At 37.5% G+C, this 22,195-nt stretch overlaps 1 protein-coding gene across 4 annotated transcripts in view; it reads left to right on the top strand.

The window, feature by feature from the left end:
* Nucleotides 1-21,741, top strand: part of SORCS1 (sortilin related VPS10 domain containing receptor 1) — a 741,634-nt gene extending 719,893 nt beyond the window's left edge. The window contains exons 24-27 of one of the 4 annotated variants that reach the window (XM_074233753.1): nucleotides 65-164; nucleotides 15,677-15,782; nucleotides 15,918-16,078; nucleotides 21,299-21,741. In XM_074233753.1, coding sequence (XP_074089854.1) covers nucleotides 65-164; nucleotides 15,677-15,782; nucleotides 15,918-16,078; nucleotides 21,299-21,378 — 447 coding nt within the window. In that variant the 3' untranslated portion in view covers nucleotides 21,379-21,741. Of the gene's footprint in view, nucleotides 1-64; nucleotides 165-15,676; nucleotides 15,783-15,917; nucleotides 16,079-17,736; nucleotides 21,267-21,298 lie in introns of those variants that run through there. The other 3 variants (XM_074233751.1, XM_074233752.1, XM_074233754.1) reach the window with 3 other exon arrangements.
* The last annotated feature ends 454 nt before the right edge of the window (nucleotides 21,742-22,195 follow it).

Here is a 22,195-nt window from a genome sequence, read left to right on the forward strand (position 1 = left end):
GTACATTCATTTCTATGACAGTAAAACATGCTTCAATAATATTAATTTTGATGCCTTCCCCCAGATATCAGAACTGATGATCCACAAACTGAACCAAAACTCCATCCACTTTGAGCTAAAACCTGGAATCCGTGTTCTTGTCCATGCTGCCCACTTAACAGCAGGTCAGTTTCTTTGTCCCCATATTCTGGTTGTATTGTTTGAATTTTGGTTCCTGATTACATTTCTATATCACAAGACAAAAAAAAAATGTAGGCAGATTAAAAAACTGGATTTGGAGTTAAGAAATCTGGGCTTTATCTTTGGATGCTCCATATCTGAGTGTAAAGGTAGGAGCAGTCTGCCCCAACTCCATTGACCAGTCTGAAAACTGAGTATAACTAGGTATGAAAGAATTTTCCTATAAACTCCATCATGTTAAAGGTTTGTGAATAAGTCCTTAAACATTCTGAAAGGATCACAGACTCTTGGCAATTGATTGAAAGGCAGAACAAACATCTTAATGATGGAATGAGAAGATCAGGCCATACCTATTGAACTACATATGAAAAAAAATAATAAGTTGGTCAAGCAATCTAACAGTGAAGGAGTCAAGAGATGGAAGAATCCGTGTTTGAAAGCTGAAGAGCCAATCCCATGAAAAGGAAAAACTTGCAAGGAGTCTTTCTCTGTCTCTCTGTCTCCTGTCTCCTGTCTCCGTCTCCGTCTCTGTCTCTGTCTCTGTCTCTGTCGTCTATCTCTCTCTCCCTCTTCCCCTTCCTCCCTCTTTCTCTTCTTTCTCTCTCTTCTCTCTCTGTCTTCCTACCTCTGTCCCTTTCCTTTTCTTCTCTCCCTTTCTCTTTTTCTCTCTTCCTTCTATTTCTCCCTTCTCTCTAAATCTGTGTATATACATCTCTTTCTCTCTATGAATCTCTCTTTCTCTGTCTCCCTTCCCAACCCAGTTGATCATGTTAAGAGAGAGACAAAATAAGGGTGGCTAGGTGGCGTAGAGGATAAAGCACCGGCCTTGGAGTCAGGAGTACCTGGGTTCAAATCCGGTCTCAGACACTTAATAATTACCTAGCTGTGTGGCCTTGGGCAAGCCCCTTAACCCCATTTGCCTTACAAAAACCTAAAAAAAAATAGACAAAACAAGTGACAGATAAATCATTCAGAAGATTAACAGGGGCACAGATGGCTACAGAAAGATGGTTTGCTCCCAAAGAAGTAAGTATTTTCAAGTAGTGAGATTCCTCTGTCCCAGAGGAGAATGCTGGGCTTCCAGTAATTTGGACTTATGAGTTGATGTTTTGGTCATCATCAATATCATCTATGTCAATATCATCAATATCATCTAAATTTAAGTTCCCTTTCCCCTTGAATTCTGTGAGTACTTATGGAAGAATATTTCCTGAGGCTTTTTGGGGGGGGGGGAGAATATTTTGATTCTATACTATTTCTTTTTTTTAATTGATATTTTATTTTTCCAAATACATGTTATAAAAAGTTTTTCAACATCCATTCATATGTAGATAAATATTTTTATGTTACAAAATCTCCTTCCACCCTACTTTCCCATTCCCCTTCCCTCAGTGGTAACCAATCAGGTTAATATTTTACATGCACATTTGTATTAAGCATTTTTGGTATGAGGAGCTAGGATTAAGGGAAAGAAATACATAAGAGATTTAAAAAAAAAGTGAATGTAATGTTATCAGATTCTGTAATGTTCCTCATTCTTCTGGATGGGGATAGCATTGTCTATAGTCAGTTCAATAGGGTGTCCTAGCTCCTTGAACTGCTGAGAGCAGCTGTATCCATCAGGGCTGATCATCTCACAATGTTATTTTTAATGTGTATATTCTCTTGGTTCTGCTCTCTATACCATTTCTTAAACACTTTTGGCAAAATCTAATTTAAATTGTTGTTTGATAATTAATAGGAAGCTCATGAGATTCAGTCCAAGAAACTCAACCCCTCACTTACTCTTAGAACCCTGAGGAAGCATTCAGGTCACCCTCTTATGGCCCATTGTGTGAATGTGTGTTCAACTAAGGAGAGGTTGAAGAAGAGATTCATAAAAGAAATCTTTTTGACTTAGGAAAAATCTTTTAACTTTTCTTTGCCTTAAGAACTGAATCTGTAATGTGCATGTAATATTTGAAGTACCCATTGATCCAATTGATATCATAGATATAAAAAGTCCTATGCAAATGATAAATCATATATAAATTTGAGCAGGTCGTAGGATGAGTAAATATTCTTTGTCATACAAAGTCATCCAGAGTACCTGTTCCTCAATATTGCTCACTAATGATTAGAAATCACAACAATGTTTTAGAGGACTTCCCAATTTTTCCCCCTGCTTTTCCATGGACTGTCATAGGATGTTGATTATTAGTAACAATTTCTGTTATCAGCACTATATATTTGTTTAAACAGAAGTTTATGCTGTCATTATATCATATTATATATGATATAATGACCACTGGGCCTAATAAATTAGGGTTTCTGATTCAGTTAAAAGAGTGTCTTTAAAAACTCTAATTATGAATAGCAAACAATTGGCTTGCAGAGAGATAGGTATTGCTCCAAAAATTAGATACCATGTTTACATTCTTTTCTTTTGTAAAGGTTGTCATGACTCACTTTTAATACTCTTCATATTGCTAAAGGTCCCTTCTTGCCTGGAGTCCAGAAGGTTCAGGAAATTCCAAGGAGATTATCCCTTATTGTTCTGAGTATGCCTAAGGCAAAAGGGACAGTGTGACACAATGGGAAGAGAAGTTACTCTAGAGTTGTGATAACTGTATTCAAAGACTTCCTCTGATGTTTACAGACTCAATGAACTTAGAGGAAGCACTTAACCTCCCAAGACCTTTGTTTCTTCTTGAAAGTAAAGGGATTTGGACTATAAGACCAAGACTTCCCTTCTAACACTAGTTCTATGATTCTAAGCAGCAAATTGTTCCAACTCTGACTTCACAAGTTCTAAGTTATCAGTTACTATGGGAGGAAATGAGGTCAAAGATCTGGGCAGGAGCAAAGGAAGAATGAGATAAAGAGAGAAAGGAAGGGAAAAGAAGAAAGATGATAAACAACAGGGGCTGCATGACTTGATGAATGCTAACATCATCTTAAGGAATTTTATTTTATTTTGCTTTAATTTATGGTATAAAGCAAGCATTTTTACAACATAGTATAAATTTTTTAAAAAGATGGTTATACTTGAAACTGCAAATCTATTATATACAACTTGCAGAATTATGGCATTTTGAAAAGAGAAGGAATATGAAGGCATCTAGACAGAGCAATGGGTAGAGGACTGGAACTAGAGTCAGGAAAGTTTGGGTTCAAATCCAGCTATATAAATGCTTACTAGCTGAGTGAGGCTATACATATCTCAGTTTCCTCCTGTATAAAATGAAAGGGGATGGACTCGGTGGCCTTCAAAGTCTCTTTCAGTATTGAATCTATGATAATCTATGTCTTAGATGCAGACATGATTGAATGGTAATGGAATATTCCTGTAGAAAAGACAGTCTTTTTTGAAGAATGTCAAGATAGCAAATTGATTTGAACAAGTTAGTGAAAAAAGTAAAAATTGAAACAAAAAAAGAAAAAAGTTTTACAAGATTGCTTTAAGTTATTTAAGGAAGAAGTGACTTTTTGTCTTAGGGGAGATGAACCCAAATTAGAGAACACTGTCATATTCTATGAATACACCTAACATTGTAGGGTTAATGTCAGAGAAAGCTTAAATTAAAGATTTAAGAGGAAGTATCAATAGTCCCTGTAGACAAGGAGAAAGGACTAGAGAATAATCTGGAGAAACATTAGCAGTAAGAGATCTAACATCTAATAACCTGGACGAGGTAGGTGAAGAGATGAACCAGGAACCAAAGTCAGGAACCAGTGGTTACAAAATCAGGGAAAGAAACAGGGGCCTGTTTTCATCTCTTGAGTAGCATCAAACCAAATATCCTTACAAGAGCTCTTTTATATAAATTTCTTCTGAGTATGAGGGGACAGCTTACTTGAAATTCTCTGGGTAGTGTCTCTGGATCTTAGAGTTCAAGTTAAGTATGGTGCATGTAGGAGGAAATTCAATAAATGTGTATTTATTGATATATTGGAGATTTTTTTTCTCTTTCTCTTTCATCTTGCACTACCTCCACATGTTTCTGGTTCATTTCATCAGTTATTTCATTGACCACTTCAATTGTCTTATTTTTTTATTTAGTTTTTGCAAGGCAATGGGGTTAAGTGGCTTACCCAAGGTCACACAGCTAGGCAATTATTAAAAGTCTAAGGTCAAATTTGAACTCAGGTCCTCCTGACTCCAGGGCCAGTGTACCACCTAGCCGCCCCTACTTCAATTGTCTTTTGCAACAAACTCCTGGAGCCTGTCTATATTGTTATTGAATCAGAATTGTGTTATCAAATATCTCTTAAAACATTGTCTCAGATTTGCTATAATCCGATTTGTTGTAACCAGATTTGATCTCTGTCTTTATGCATCTGGGAGGTTTATTTCAAAGGAGATTTTCAAGTATTGGTGTCAGGTTTTGGTGAGGATGATTAACCCTAACAAAGTAATGACACAAATACCTATAATAAAATAGATATTAAGAATAAGAAGAAAGCAGGTGGGCTGTCAAGTTAAAATAGAAGTTGCAACAACTCTAAATCTCTAAATCTCCCTTGTTTTCCTCCCCACTCCCCCCAAGAAAAAGGTCCGTTGTTTACATGCAGCATTTCATTTCTCATAAGCAATGTAGTTAATAACTTCCCAGGGAATATTACAGCATGCTGTTGCATTCCATTAATTACACAACAGATGTTCAACAGCCTTCTTTTAAAAATGTTAGACCCAGAGTATGTGACTGGAGAGAGAGGCAGAGCATAATTTGATTCTCTCTAAGGGAAAAGGAGCTGTCTCCTTCTAGGAATTTACTAGCCTTCTTTTTAGTTTCAAATTTTGTTCCTTTTTTGAAACTTTTTAGATATTTGGATGCCATTAAACATTGAATTTAGGTTGCTGTTGCTTTCCATCTCATATCTGATTTGTGGGAATCACTAAATTTCCTGTAAACTTTTGAAAACTGAACATTGTTTGAATCTTAGAATTTGATTCTTCCTAATCCTGGGAGTGTACTTGTATTGACTCCTAAATCTGACACCACATTATTCTCTTAGAAGCCATAATGAGGAAAAGCAGTTAAAAAACTGGAGGGGGTGGGGGGAGGATTAAGTGACTTGCCCTGAGGCACAACTGAGGTCAGATTTGAACTCATTTAGATGAGTCTTCCTGATTCTAAACTCAATACTCTACTATGACACCTAGTTGACCTAGGGTAATGACAATTGAAAGAAAGGGTCAGGGTAACTAGGTGGTGCAGTGGATAGAGCACTGTCCCTGGAGTCAGGAGTACTTGAGTTCAAATCCGACCTCAGACACTTAATAATTACCTAGCAAGCCACTTAACCCCATTTGCCTTGCAAAAACCTAAGAAAAAAAGGTCAAGGACATAGAAGATTATACAAAAATGTAGCAAATGTTGGTTTATAAGTAATGAAGAATTCAAAGATGATTCCAAAGTTTTGAATCCTGATTCTTGAAAAAATGGTGCTTGCTGCTGAGTAAAGCCTAAGAAATCCAAAGAGGAGTCAGTTGAGGGGGCAAGACGAAAATGTGAAGGATGTTGAGTTTGAAGTGACAATAAGACAATAAAGTGGAAATGCCCACTTTAGACATTGGCAGTTGGATAGATAAGACCGAAGCTCAGTCAAGAGGATAGTTCTAATGAGATTTGGGGGACATCATTGATGCTGAAGTGAAGGCTGAAAATGACAATAAGAGAGAAGTTCCTGGGGGAACTTAAGAGCAGAAGGACAAGCAAAGACCAAGTTTTTGACAGTGTTGTATGTGGGAGTATTGATCTAATAGACCCCCATCTCTGCTCCAAACAACTTTGCAGCCTGGTACCACTGGTTGTCTGATCTGCCAATCAACATCAACCAAGTTAGTGATCATTTTAATTGGTTATTATATCAGGCTGACTAGCCAGTCCAATTGACAACACAGATATTTAGGGACAAGGGTCATAAGAATATTTTAGATTGAAGGGGTCTCTTCTTCCCTTCCTTTACCCTGAGTTAACACAAGGAATTAGAGCTACTGTTTTTTCTCCTTCACTATTTTTAAGTAAATAGAACAGGGGGAGAGAAGGAAAGGTAAAATTTCTGGGAACAGGGAATGGGAATATCTCTAAGAGGCAATGTATTTTAAAACAGGATTTTGTTTATAAAAATCACCAAGCCAATTTAGCAGATATCTGCTTTCAATGCACAGTAACAAGTCATATTCATATCTTATATTTATGGTATATGGTATAGTATAGCATGGTATAGTGTTTGAAGCCATGGACTAGGAGTAAGAAAGACCTGGTTTCAAACCCTAGCCTTGGTTTTATAAACTCTTCGACCCTGGGAAAGTCACCTAACCTTTTTGTACTTGAGGCAACTCCTTTAAATTGTCCCTAGTCCAGATATTGGGGGGGGCCTTCACAAATGTTGAGGCAGATGGATTAGTGCAAAGGATAGAACATCAGACAAGGAGTCAGAAAGAACTGAGTTCAAATCCGGAATTAAACATTTATTTTAATTCTGTGACTTAAGGCAAGTCATTGAACTGGTGCTTTGCTCAGTTTTCTGATCTGTAATATAGTACCTATTTCTCAGGGTGGTTGTGAGGATTAATTAGATGGTATGTAAAGTGCTTTTTATACCTTAAAGCTCTAGATATATAGTAACTGTGATGATGATGATATATTTTATATGTATATGTATATATATGTATATGTATATATATGTATATGTATATATATGTATATGTATATGTGTATGTATATGTATATGTGTATGTATATGTGTATGTGTATGTACATATGCTTAGGTCTTTGTATATACAGAAATAAATTTGGATGAAGAAGTTTCTTGTTTTGACTTCTTTGTCTACCTAATATAACAAATAACCTAATATAACAACTACATACTCTGCAGTTTGGAGCTAAGGATGGAAGGAAAAATAGTTGAAACTGATATGGCCTTTTCAACTTTGCAAAGTGTTTTATAAACAGGATCACTTTTGATCCTCACTGCAGCTTTGTAAGGCATGTTCCACCAGTTATTCTCTCCCTTGTTGCAGAGCAGAAAATGGTTTGAGAGAGGCTGAGTGACTTTCTATTAGTCTTATAGCTAGTAGGTTTCAGGAACAGGATTTGAATTCATTTCTTTCTGGGATTAGAATTCTTTATTCTTTCCAGGGCTGATCTTTGTTTCCATCATGGAATCTAAGGTTTCTTCCAATGCCAGACTAATCAGGTTCAAGTCCATCCAAATGGCATGGCAAGAGATACATCTTTTTTTTTTCCTGACAATAAATCTGATTTAGAATCCAAGGTATCAGTTGGAACAGAAACATGAATTAAATGAGAAGAAGTATGATGTGAAGTATGGGAGGAAATTAGCACTAACCATTAAACCCTAATTCTCCCATGTCCTGGGAGTTAACTTAATTGTCTGAATGAAAAAATGACTGTGGGAGTTAGTGGGGACAAAATGAATGTGCCACTGAGTCAAGACTATTATGTCCATGATTTAGATGAATGGGCAAGACCAGCTAAGAAGTTGATGCCTGAACCAGTTAAATGATTAAAGCATGGACCAGTATCTTAGCAACAAATGTAATTGAATGTCTATGAATTTTATAAAGGTTAAGCAAATTATATCTTCTAGAGTGCACAAAAAGTATAGTAGCAAATATGAAAAACTGCTTAGAAGTTTGTCATAAGAATCCTCCAATAAGGCTTCTTCTGCCAATGTACATAGCAACCAGACTAGAGCTTGACTAAAACTGTTGAGTCTTAAAGTTTTGTCCTTCATTCTTGAAGAAGGCCATGACAAGCAAATGAATTGAATTTGAGCTAAATCACGAGCCTCAACCTTTTCCTTTGCAGCCAAATAGATCCAGTGGCCAGATATGAATCAGGATAACTGGAGATAGTCCTTGATGTGAAGCAGTCTGGGTTAAGAGACTTACCCAGGTCACACAGCTAGTAAATGTCTGAGGCTAGATTCAAACTCCCATTCTCCTGCTCTAACCACTGTACCATAGAGATTTGATTGAAGGACATAGAGGTGAAGTTATTTGCCCAGGTTCACAGTTATTAAAGTCTTCCTGATTCCCAATATCCTGCCCATTATATCACCCTGCTGTTTTTTTTTTCTGTCTAGCACTGTTTTCATGAGTTAACATAAAGAAAGTGCTTTGCAAATTGTGAAACCTTATGTAACCGCTAGCTATGAAACTTCAGCAGAACAGCTAGGTGGTACAGTGGATAGAATGCCTCTAATCAAGAAGATTATTTTTTCTGAATTCAAATATAGTTTCAGATACTAGCTGTATGTCCCTGGGCAAATCACTTAACCCTGTTTGCCTCAGTTTCCTCATCTGTAAAATGAACTGGGAAGGAAATGGCAAACCATTTCAGTATCTTTGTCAAGAAAACCCTACGTGGGGGTCACAAAGAATCAACATGATTGAAAATGACTGAATAACAGCAAAATGAAATTTTAATGAAATGACAGAATTACTGAAGAATGATCCCTTACCAGTATTCTTTTTTCTATTCGTTTATGAAGCAAGTATGATGGAATGGAGACAGTGGGGATAAAGAGATAGTCACAAGGGTATCTGGGTTATTTACTGGTCATTTTCAGATGGACCCTCAATTCAACATTAAGAAAAAAATTTTTCATTTCAAGATTGAATTACTGCCTGTTGGGAACCTTTTGAAAAAGACAATATAGTATATCTGGCATCTGCTTCAGTTGTATATGGTTTAAGAGCTATCGCCCTGTTTTGACATCGAAAACTTTTTTTGGGGGGTAACATATCTTTCTCTCTTCATTTTCGAAAAGCATCGATTAAAACAGATTTTCGTTAGGCTTAATTCAAATACCAAAGACAATGAATCTATATCTATTGTTTCTACTCCCTTGAAATAAGGAAGAATTGATTTCAAGTCTTGACTGTAATACATGCTAACTATTTGACCATAAATGAGTCACTTAACTTCCCAATGCCCCTAGACTGCTCTCTGAGACTGTAGATTATAGATGAGTTGTCAATCTGCATTTGTGGATGCATTTCCTATATTTAAAATACTCCACATACAGATGTGCTTACAAGAAACCTTTGGTGGAGGCACTTTTCACTCTAGAAAATTCCCTATAATTACGAAATCATCAGTACATTCTGCCCTTCCCCTTATTTTTTTTTTTATATTTTTGAACAGTAAAGGTGCCATTTTCTTTTGCCTGCTCAATGTCTGACATGGTGTGATGTTCATAGTAGGCATTTGGAGAATTTTTTTCTGTTTGCATTATGGCTGGGAGGGAAATGGGGATGAGGAAATGGGTATCATTTACCAAAGTGAGGGAAAGCACATCCAGAAGTAACACCCACTCAATCTGTTAACCTATTTGGGACTTTAAATAATCATACCCATTATAATTGAATTAAACCAAATGTTAAAATTTTGTGTGTGTGTGTGTGTGTGTATTTGTGTGTTCATGTATGCTTGCCCTTGTGCCTCTGTTCATGAACAAGGAGGTAGGAGAAACATTGCTACCACCTCACAGTCATGTTTCTCTTTGTGAATAATGGCAAGTCAAGCACTCAGCACTTTTTTCCCCAGCCTCTACCTTGTTTAGTTGCAACTGGAGAGGGACTAATTTATGCTAATTCTAAGGAACAAGCTGCAGCCCATTTATCATAAGAGTTTCCATTCCTCAGCAAAACCCACACAAACATACCTAAGTGTTAGGAAAACAGCTATGCAGCTGCTACTGGCTGGAGCAATAATAGGATTGTTTCTAGGAAGGACAGGATCTGCATCCAAAAGCCACTGAACATAGAGGGCAGTGGTTCTCAAGGATTAAGCTCTGCTAAAGCTGCCTGCCTGGGACCACTCATGTAGAGGGTCTCAAAAGATAATGGGAATTAAGCATGCAAGATACTGGCACAATTTTTCTACTAGGTTCCCCCAATTGCTTTCCAGTTTGGATGCTTAGAGTCAGAATGACTAAGGCAGATGCTCATAGGATTGAACTCCGAATGATTGGGAACTGAATTGCAGGTTTAACCCTGTGGGAGCATATCGATGTGGGGAAGGAAGCTGAGAGAGAGAGAGGCAAGTGTCCATTCTCTATTGAATACTTGTGCTATTTTGTCTCTGGGGTTATTCCTCATAGTACTGACAGGGTTGTAAGCATAGAGAATTTGAAAGAGCACAACAGAAAACCCGACTCCATGCTCTGTGTATGCCACTGGTTTGCTATAGGTGACCTTGGGCAATTTACTTAGGATCAAAGGATGACAGGTATCCGAAAGAAGAGAATAAGCATTTATTCTGTACCTACTATGTTCCAGAAACTGTTTAAAGAGCTCTACACTTATTATTCCATTTGATCCTCACCTCTAGCCTGTAATATAATTTGTTCAGACATTCCTCATTTGATGAGTGTAAATTGATCATGTCCTTCTTCCCCAGAATAAAACGCCCTTAGTTTCCTCTGATGAGGACCCCTGAAGCCAGAACTAAGATTAGGTATTTATTTGCTCTAGGCAAGATTTGTAAATTCTGTTCCCTGGAGTTTCACAAGCCATAGGAAGCTTTGAACTTTCACTGGAATAATTTAGGATTTGATTTGTCACAAAGCAAATCCTTGTATACCAGAACAAGGCTATCTGGAATCAGAAATGAATGCATATATGAAAAATAGTTATTTGAAAGCTTGTACCTCATGTGTCTTTGAGGGCTGTCTGCTTTGTTTCTAATCTCAGATCTGCCTGAAGCATCTCTCAACCCCTCTAGTACTGACACTTCCTTTGCTTAGGTTAGGAAGTACCTTGTTTTACATCAATATGAGATCATTTTTGCTTTGGGCATCCTAATACCGCAAGGCCTTTCTAGTCTCATGGTCACTGGCCTGACCTCTCACATGCACACATTTCCCTTCTTTACTTCACAGCTAACTTGTCCCTTAATCCCCAAAGCAATAAAATGTGCCTTGATTTCAAAGACTTTGGAAAACTGAACAGACTAAAGTATGCAAGCCTGTTCTCTTAGGAAGAAGACATGACTTTTGTTTCTCAGTATCCCCTCTAAGGGCTATTTAATGGGAACCAGTCTTAGAGAATATCCAGCAAACTAGCTGGGTTGTAACCTGAAAAAAAACAAATTTGAGTCAGAACCTGTTTTCAGGATTGATTATCATTTACTTTCAATGGTTCAGTAGTCACCTCTACTGTCAACTTTGTACTTGGGCAACTAGAAAAGAGCATCTCCCTCTTGACTTCAGACAAAGATGAGCTATAGAAAATGATGCTTTAAAGGTCATTCACACCTTTGAATAACAGACTTTTCCTAAATGGGTAGAACATAAAGGTCATTGACCTATAGTTGGAGAGGATATTTTTGACTTTTTTTTTTCCTGGTTAAGGTATGTATTATTTGAAAAATACCATGTTCCAAGATTCAGAAATTTTCTAGCAAATAGAATCATTAAAAGTATACCAAGTTGTAGATTAGATCAACACCTCATACCCTATATCAAGATAAGATCAAAATGGATATAGAATCTATATATAAAACAATATTATAAGCAAACTAGAAGATCAAGGAGTAGTTTACCTGTCAGATCTATGGAAAGGGAAGCAAATTATGACCAAGGAAGAGATGGAGAACAGCATTAAAAACAAACTAGATAATTTCGATTACATTAAAATAAAAAGTTTTTGCAGAGACAAAACCACTGTAACCAAGATCAAAAGAAGTATTTCTGACAAAGGACTCATTTCTAAAATAAAAAGAGAACTGAGTCAAATTTTCAAAAAAAAAGCCATTCCCCAATTGACAAATGCTCAAAAGATATGCAAAGGCAATTTACAGATGAGAAAATCAAAGCAATCCATAGTCATATGAAAAATTGCTCTAAATCATTATTTATTAAAGAAATTCAAATTAAAACATCTCTGAGGTACCACCTCACACTTCTCAGACTGACCAATATGACCAGAAAGGACAATGATCAATGTTGGAAGGGATATGGTAAATCTGGAGCACTACTACATTGTTGGTGGAGCTATGAACTTATCCAACCTTTCTGGAAAGCAATTTGGAACTATGCCCAAAGGGCAACAAAAATGTGCATACCCTTTGATCCAGCAATACCACTACTGTGTCTTTACCCTGAAGACATGATGAAAAAGGCTAAAAACATCACTTGTACAAAAGTATTCATAGCAGCCCTGTTTGTGGTGAAAAAGAATTGGAAATTAAGTAAATGTCCTTCAATTGGCGAATTGCTTAACAAACTGTGATATATGTATGTCACGGAACACTGTTGTTCTATTAGAAACCAGGAGGGATGGGAATTCAGGGAAGCATGAACTGATGCTGAGTGAGATGAGCAGAACCAGAAAAACATTGTACACCCTAACAGCAACATGGGGGTGATGATCAACCTTGATGGACTTGCTCATTCCAGCAGTGCAACAATCAGGTACAATTTTGGGCTATCTGCGATGGAGAATACCATCTGTATCCAGAGAAAGAATTGTGGAATTTAAACAAAGCCAAAGACTATAACCTTTAACTTAGGAAAAAAACCTGATCTTATTTAATTTTGCTATCTCTTATGCTTTATTTTTCTTCCTTAAGAATATGATTTCTCTGTCATCACATTCAACTTAGATCAATGTATACCATGGAAACAATGTAAAAACTAACAGACTGCCTTCTGTGGGGGGCGGGGAGCAAGATTGGGGAGAAATTGTAAAATTCAAAATAAATAATAATAATAAATAATCTTTCTTTAAAAAAGTATATCAATGGGGCAGCTAGGTGGTGCAGTTGACAGAACACCGGCCTTGGAGTCAGGAGTACCTGGGTTCAAATCCGACCTCAGACACTTAATAATTACCTAGCCATGTGGCCTTGGGCAAGTCACTTAACCCCATTGCCTTCAAAAATCTAAAAAAAAATAAAAAAGTATATCAAGTTAGGGAGATAGATGATTGAAAGATTAAAAAGGAGGTTATTTGGGGCAGCTAAATGATACAGTGGATAGAGGACCGACCCTGGAGTCAGGAGGACCTGAGTTCAAATCTAACCTCAGATACTTAATTACTTAGTTGTGTGACCTTGGACAGGTCAATTAACCCCATTGCCTTAAATAAATAAAATATTTAAAAAAAAAGGAGATAGCTTTCAGACTTGGAGAAGGAAGAAGGAAGGGAAGGGAGGGAGTGATTTGGAACTCAGAATGTTGAAAACTATCTTCACATGCAATTGAGATGAACATGGTTAGAGGGGGAAAAACAAGAAAAATTCTTTGGAGCAGTAATCCATAACCTGGAAAGTACCTGGGGGAAGGTATGTATCCTTGAAAATTTTGTTCTGGAGTCTTGATTTTGAGAAGATCTGATGGCAGGGAATTGCAGAATTCCAAGGGTTTATTTAGTAGAAAGCTATACAAATGCTTTTGAAGACTATGGTGGATAAGCCTAGGGTTGACTTTTTTTAGACAATTATTCATTATGTTGACATTTCCATCCATATATACATATATATATATACATATATACATATATATATATATGTATATATGTATATATGTGAGTGGATGTGTTTTCCAGGAAAAGGAGAGAAATAATGCACTAATAAATGTTTTTTAACTTTCATACTAGTTATTTAGATTCCTTTCTTGGAAAAGTGATAAATAATAAAACACAGACACACACACATGTAAATCTTCAAATGAAAACTGGATGACCATGTAAGGTAAAGATTATTTTTCAGAGATTGGTTGGACTCAATGATTTCTGAGATTCCCTCCAATTATGAAATTCTACCATTTTATGTTTTGACAAAGGGAGATTTATGTAACCCATTCACATACTTTACTTATCAGCATACATATTGTTCCCTAAATCAGTGCCCCTTTCCCCAACAGAATTTAAGTTTCTTGAGGGCACTGAATTTTATTTTTAACAGTGCATCCCCAGTATCTAGAATATAATACACATAATATATAATACATTATTATTGAATTTCATTGTGTAGAATTGATGCAATTAATTATTTCCAGGAAACCAATACATAAAAGAAAATAATGTTATAGGGAACAGTTATTGCCATAGGAACATGTTATAAATAGGTGATTGAACATATGTAATTTCAGAGGAGGTTTGCCATTATGGTTTGATTATAATGAATTGGATTATATAATTCAGAAAGCATTTATTAGATGTCAATGCCCAAGATACTTAGATAGATTCTAGGCATACCAGGGGAATATGTCAATAGTTTTGGTTTGTTTGTTTGTTTGCTTGGTTTTTTTTAGTTAATTGGATGGTTGAGGGAGGGAAGGAGGAGAAAAAAAATATGTACATAATGAAATATTTACTAGATAATTTGAAGACAAAAAAGAAGTGATAGGGAGATAAGGAAGAACTGTGAAGGAAGTGCTATGTGAGCAAAGTGTTGCATGATTCTAGAGATGCTAATTCAATATAGCAAGCATTTATCTAGCACCCACTGCTTACAAAAAACTGAGTGAAACACTAAGATAAATTGACAAAAATGAAGTAACAATTCCCTGATCTCAAGGAATTCATATTCTACTAAGTGAAAGTGAAGGAATGAATCTTAGACATGGAAGAAAAATTGTACAAAGACATGAAGGTGGGAGCTAAAATATTGAGTTTAAGGACCAATCAGTGGGCCTAGAATAGTGAGTATGCAATATGAATGAATCTGGAAATTTCAGCAAGTGGAAGCTAGGGCTTTCAAATCTCAACTCAGAAGCTACTATTTTAGCCTAAAGTCAATATGAGTTCAATGTTTGAGAAGAAGGGTGACCTAGTCAGATTTATGTATACTTAAGATTAAGGGAGGAGAGATTAAAAAGAAGAAAGGCAGAAAGCAGGGAAATCAATTTTAGGGTCTGTTGTGATAATCCAATTTAAACATAACGATATCTTGAATTAGGGTTATGCCAATGTGAACCAAGGAGAAAGGGATGAATGTGAAATATGTATTAGGAGCTGACTCAGGTTTTAGCAACTGCTTGGACATAGGGTTGAGGGAGGAGGAAAAGTCACGAATGACTATGAAGCTCTGAATTTGGGTGGCTGGAAGCTTTGTTGTACCCTTAAGAGAAATAGAAAAGATTGGAGGAGGTTGGGTTTATGGGAGAAGATAGGGAGGTTTACTTTAGTCCCAGTTTGATTTTAAGATTTTGAAGAGACACAGAGAGATGTCTAACTGGCATTTATAAAGGGAAATGAGTTCAGGAGAGAGATTAAGATGATGTATAGAACTGGAAATTATTTGTATTGAGATAATTTGGAAGAAGGATGCATTTAAGGTAGTATAATTAGTTCCACTTTGAACATTAAAGGAATCTAAGTTATTAAAAAAATCATTATGAAATGACTTTGATAGAGGCAGCATTATACTCCTTTTCATTCCTGTTTGATATTGTTGACATCTTCATGGGTGTTTCTGCCTAGCACTTTTCACCAGCAGCATTGCTCCTTATTGCTTCTTTTTTTTTCTTCCAGCCCCCCTCGTAGACCTCACCCCAAGTCACAGTGGGTCAGCAATGCTGATGCTACTCTCTGTGGTGTTCGTAGGGCTGGCCGTATTTGTTATCTACAAGTTCAAAAGGTACGTGGCTCCCCCTCGGCCCTTTAAATCCCCCCAGCTATCCACTCCATCCTTGTCCCAGGTTAAAAAAATGTGATATAGCATTGACACCTGTCCTATGTACATAGCAATTGACAGTTTTTGTTAATATTTTAGGAAGATCCCGGGCCTTAATGTTTATGCTCAGATGCAGAATGAGAAAGAGCAAGAGCTGATCAGCCCAGTCAGTCACAGTGAAAACAGGCCCAATATCACTCAGGCTGATCTGAGGAGCCCTGGCCAATTTATAGATGAGAAGTTGGACCCACAGCCCGTAGGTAAATAATTTCCAGCAGCCAATAGCTGGTCAGTCTGAATAGTAATTGGCTAAATTTCTTCTGTCCCCTTTCCCAGCTTAAGACCTCTCTTCTGCTCTGTTAATTAACATCCTTGGTAGGAACTAAGCTAAACTGTCAATTTACTTTTTCCTTACTTTGCTTTTACATTGACAGAAAGTAAAATAATAACGTGGGGCCTTCTTGTCTCTTTCCAATAGTTTTCTCCTTAGTTGTTTCCTGTCTTTCATAAAACTGCCCTAGGACCCTCACTAACCCATGTGGTTTCTGACATTTATGTGAATGAAAGCAACGCATCTGCTCTGAGAAAACATAATCTTAGGGGTGATGGGTGGCATGGTGGGGAAGGGTTGGAGTGGGATACTTCAAGGAGTGGTAAGTATGAATCAATACCCAAGAGGGGAGAGAGGAGTATCCTCTTACCAATGTCAAAGGGGGATCATTGCTTCCTAAAAGTGGGGTGACTGGGATGGGGGGGGGATAAAGTAGACTTTCAGGTTGTTGTTTTTTTTCCAATTAGATACTACAGAAACTTAGAAGTAATCTAGAAAGGATTCCTAGGTAGGGTGTAGAAGAAGCAAGGGGGGGGGGGATGAAAAGCATCTTGGCAATTTGTTATGGGAAAGGAGCAATCAAACTATATCTATACTATATCCCCAGGGAGCAATTTCACTTAAAGGAAAAGAATTGGGTGGTGGAGGGGGATGCCGAGGGGGATGCCGAGGGGAATGCCAAGTGCCTGCTTTATTTACTTTGCACCCTGCAGAAAGAATCTAAGGTACACTTCAAATATATTTAAAGAGGGCTTCCCCTTTACCTGCAGAGTTGCTGATTTCAGCTAAGTTGTTCTTGAGAATCAGAGATCTAGACAGAGATGTGCTGCTCATGTCCAAATTGCTAAACGTTCTTGATATGGAACCCCACTCCTCCCCCTTTCCCCTTAGGAAGCTAAACAATAAATGGAGCCACATTTTGGATAGTAACTTTCTCCCTGTGGTTCCTCCAGTTTGTTAGCATGGAGAGTTGGAGCTGTAAATGGTTTCATCTGAGCCCTGCGCTGCAGACTCTGGCTGATGCATTTTATACATCACTATCCATGCTTCACTTTAACTTGATAATTCCAAGTCGCCTGGAAACCTCTTACATATGACTTTCAATATGTTACTGGAAAAAATGAGTAGCTAAATGAAAACATAACCCTGTCTTTAAATGGATATGGGAGAGGTCTGTAGATGTATTAAGGGAAAATTTCAACATAATAACTCTGCCGGCATTGTAGGTAATAATAACAACTGCAGTCACATCTGGTGTCCAATTTTCTCAATGCATTTTCTTCTATTTGGGGAGACAGGGTGATAAATGTGTAATTGCTTTGGTTAAAACGGGGAAAAAAAGCTTTTCTGTCCTCAAGTCCAGAGCAGAATTCGCCCTGTCTAGTCTCTTTTAAAGCTTCTAAGTGAATTTTTCTTGGGTCATTTGATTCTCAATCCTATTTTCAGGGGTGGGAAGCCCAGTTACTGTTTACTTTATTAGAGCAGCCATCCCTCCTCCTGGAACATCACTCAGCAGATTGCAAAGTCTTTGACACCTTTTCATTTCAAATGTCATTAAATGAGTAAGTGTTACACATTTTCTCTTAGGAGAGTAGCTTTACCCTCCCCTCCCTCCCCTTCTGCTCAACCTGGTGAATCATCTCTCCGATTGAAAAGAGCAAGACATGCCACTCCACCTTCTACGCCAAAGCGGGGACCTTCCGGGGCACACTTTACAATTTAAAGAAAAAAACCCCAAAGGCGGAGACCTGCTGATCGGGAAAGAATTTCGCTCTTGTCGAGTGCATCATCGTTTCCTGTCCACTAACTCTATTTTTTTCCCCTTTGTTGTTCTGTTTCCTATTTTGCCAGGAAGTATTTCCATAGTTGCTGAGAATCAAAGCACAAAAGAAATCCCTACCTATGTAAATGTTTGAATGGAGGACGCCAGTAAAAAAAAAAAAAAGCAAAAACAAAAAAAAAACAAAAAACAAACAAACAAAAAAACAAAAACAAACAAAAACACATTAAAACACTCACTGCATCGGGACTTTTTAATTCTTCAGACACAGACAACAAGGGTTTTTAGCTTTAAACCTGTGCATGTGGACATGATCCTGAGAACACGTTCGGAGGGGCGGTGTACAGGTGCTCTCTTTTAATGGAAAACGCTCCCCTCTTCCCTTCCTTCTTCTCTCTTTTATTTTTTTCTGATCCGTCGTATTTGTAGGAGATTCATAACAAATAGAGACCAAGGAAATCTGCATGTACTTTTTTTGGGGGGGAAGTATTCTTGGCTCTAGATTTAACAGCAATTTTAGCACTAAAGCCTACTACTAGGTTGGGTTAGCCACCCAAGACAATTTCATATGACACGAAAGAGATGCCATGTAGGTGTTTTGAAACCCTGGGCTCTTTCTCTGTTAAATCCCCTTATTTCTGTTTTCCTGTTCGATTGCCCTTCTGCCCCTCCAATGGATAGCAGTGGCTCTTCTTGCTCTGTGGCTCCAGGGAGGAAAGGGGCAATTGGTGCAGATACTGGGAAGTATCTGTCTGGGAAGAGTGAGGCAGGGAGATAAATTGAAAATGGGCGCTTCTTTCTCATAGATGTATTTTTAGTGGTTCCAAGATCCATGTAGAAGGGACCCACTTCCCTCTTCTTTTTACCCTTCTTGGGATGGTATCTCATTTTACCATTAATTTGACTTTTCATCCATTATTTTTTCACGCCTGAACCAATCCATTTTTCCTATGTCCCCACCATTGTCTTTATTTAGCCCCTCCCCCCACTCTGGTGGACCAATACATCTAAATGCCTCTCGGTTTCTGTTTTTTTTCCAACCCTGCTATTAGCTTTTCCCACCTCCCCCATTTCTGAATATAAATTCAACCTTTAGATTTGTCCCACTGAATTTCCATTTTCACTAAAGCCTCTTATACATTGCTCTCTGTGTTGGAGTTGCCAATGAATTGGGAGGTATCCTAGATTAGTGGAAAGAACATTGAGTTGGGAATCAAAAGATCTTGATTCCACCCTTGTCTTTGCCACTTACTATGACCTTGAATGATTATTTCCTTTATGTGTGGGTCCTAGTTTCCTTTGTATAGTTATAGGTTTGGGTTCAATGGACTCTAAATCCTCACTGAACAGTCTAAAATTAACCTGGCTCCTATACAAGAAGAGGGATCTAGTTCTATAGTGTACCTTCTGATCTAGAACTCCCAACCTCAAGTCACTTTTAAAATTATCATTAATCTCCCAAAATATTTCATATGTGACAGGGTGCTATTCAAGCATGCTTGAGATTGGGGCATATACTTTGTAGAAGAGATTCAAAAGAATTGTTTATACCTAACTAGAACTCCTGTGGTCAAACCAGTACCATTTATAGTGGCAATTGATTTGGAAATGTTATATTTCTGTTACAATAGGTTTAATTCATCTCCTCTTCATCCCCTGCTCTGCCACCCTCCCAAACACATATTACTTTACCTTGATGGTTATTGCTTTGAAGAGAGAAAACATTACCCAATCTCTTTTCATTGTAAAGTGGCAATGTGCATGTGACTTTAAGCTGACTTAAACTCTAAAAGGGTTGTTAGCACCTTACTTAATGGAAACCCATTTTAGAAATTACAAAGTTCTAAGAAAAATAAAGCAAGGTTTGTTAGATAGTGAAGATGATATTTTTGACTATTTTGATGGTCCTGGTAGTGACACAAACATATACATACATATCCATGAATATTCTGTTTTCAATTTAAGTGGGGGGGAAAGGATAAAGTAGGAAGAACATAGTAAAGCAAGTCAGTAAAAAAGCTCAATGGAACTCAGATTTTTTTCAGGATCTTCCTTGGTGTGGACTTGGAAATCTACAGAAGAAGGAACGAATAGATTGTATAATAGAGGAGGCTTAGGAGAAAGCCCTAAGGACTTGGGAGTAAGGAGAGAATCCAGCCTCAATAGTAGGAAAGAGCAGTCCATCTTTCCACTCTAGAGCTCAATTAACCTCATCACTCACCTGGGGTTTTGATACAGGATGCAATGGTTGCTGGGTAATACTCATGGCTTAGTGAGTTCAATATAGTCATTGGGCTAACCTGAGGAAGGACTGTGTAAATCCCCTTTTGCCTCAGCTCTAGAAGAAGGCTTGTTTGGGAACTTTCCAAAGCTTTGTCAACAGTTTATTTTATGTTTGGGAATCTAGGTTTAAACTTAGAAGTTGGATGCCTTTAGTAGTTACCACTATGGTGCTCCTGTCCCACTAAGAGGCACACTTGTTGATCTATTCCATTAAAGGTTTTGGTTTGAATCTGGAAGATGGAGTAATTAGAAAGCAGCAGAGTAATTTTAGATAGTAACAGCATAGTACAGCCTTAGATATATAGTTCCAATGTTATTAAATGGAGAAAAAGAATTTCTTCTTGACCTAGTATGAAAATCAGGGGTGGGAATTAAGTGTTAGTTATTATGGAGACTGGTCACTGATGACCACTTTGGAAAATAGCAGCTCATGTTATCTGAGAATGAGGCAACAGGGGAGGGATGGAAATAGCATTCCATTTTTGCAATTGAGATCTGGGCCCTAGTCCTGGTTTTGACAGTAACTAATATATAATCTTGGGGAAATCATTGTCCCTCTCTGGCCTTCATTTTTCTCATTTTTAAAATAAGGAAACTGTACTCAATGATCTCTAAAATCCCATATTGCTCTGATATTCTATTCAGAGAGGATCCACTGCTCATTACCACCTCCACCATCCTGAAGAACCTCCAAATCTCTTGAAGATTAGCCCTAAGATCCAGGAACTAGGCCAAAGAGTAATGAGAATTAGTTCTTTTTTCCCCTATGGGCCCAGGTATACCTTCCAGAAGAGGCAACTAGAAAGCACAGGGATTAAGTGGTAACCAAGTGCCTACCCCTATTTGCCAGTAACAGAGAGGGAACTGCAGCAGAATCACAGTAGGTTTAAGGATTCGTTGATCAAAATGCTGGAGAAGCCATTATAAGAAACAGGCAAGATGCAAGATAAGCCTAGAGCCAGGTCTGATTTCAGACCTTTCTGGAGCCCTGGAGGAAAATTGTGCAAAGGGCCAGCAGCTTCCTTGCCTTCTTGATAATTAGACTCAACCCCTCCAAAATGCAGAGGTTGGCTTTGCTTTTTTCAGAAGTTCCAAACAGCAACTTCCAGAGCAATGGGACACTTGACAGCTGTTCTGTGTTTTCCAGAATTCCAACTGAGCATTGAAATCCCTCATTAGCCAACTTATTTTTATAGGAAGCCAATTAAAAAATGAAAGTTTTCTTATCGTATTGGAACTACTTCTAATTTTAAAATGACTTTTTTGATGTATTTTTTGGTTAAATAAGATGTAGTGTAATGTATAATTGCTATTGTTTATTGCTTTTACAATCATATTTATTAAACAGATATGTCTCTAACATTGCTGTCTCTGTGTATCTGTCCCTTTATTCAAAACCCTTGCTGTTCCTTTTCCCTTTACATGTGGGGATAGTACTGGATTGATTCTGGAGCTATCTGCAGGGGATAACACAGGCATTTTTACTATAAAGTCAAATCACATTCTGCATATCAAAATTCAACCTAGGGGTGGCTAGGTGGCGCAGTGGATAGAGCACCTGCCCTGGAGTCAGGAGTACCTGAGTTCAAATCCAACCTCAGACACTTAATAATTACCTAGTTGTATGGCCTTGGGCAAGCCACTTAACCACATTGCTTTGCAAAAAAAAAAAATTTAAAAATTAAAATTCAACCTTTACTTTCAATTGGGTATGATAGGTATCCTTTGTTTTTCTAAATTATTCCATTTAAATCATAAATATATGCTGTATTAGAGAAATAATGATTTTATAGTTGGTGTTAGGAAGTAGATATAATCAATGGGATTGGGGAAAATACCATTTCCATCTATGTTGACAGAGTTGTACCTATGGTGGGATGATAGAGCTTTTGCCTCAGGGTGAATAATTAAAAGAGTGGGGAAAGCACTATTCTAGGGGCAACTACTTCTAAACTCACTCTAATAGCAACAGTTACCTAGGAT

This window comes from Macrotis lagotis, chromosome 4, assembly GCF_037893015.1.
Source record: "Macrotis lagotis isolate mMagLag1 chromosome 4, bilby.v1.9.chrom.fasta, whole genome shotgun sequence".
Lineage (NCBI taxonomy): Eukaryota > Metazoa > Chordata > Mammalia > Peramelemorphia > Peramelidae > Macrotis > Macrotis lagotis.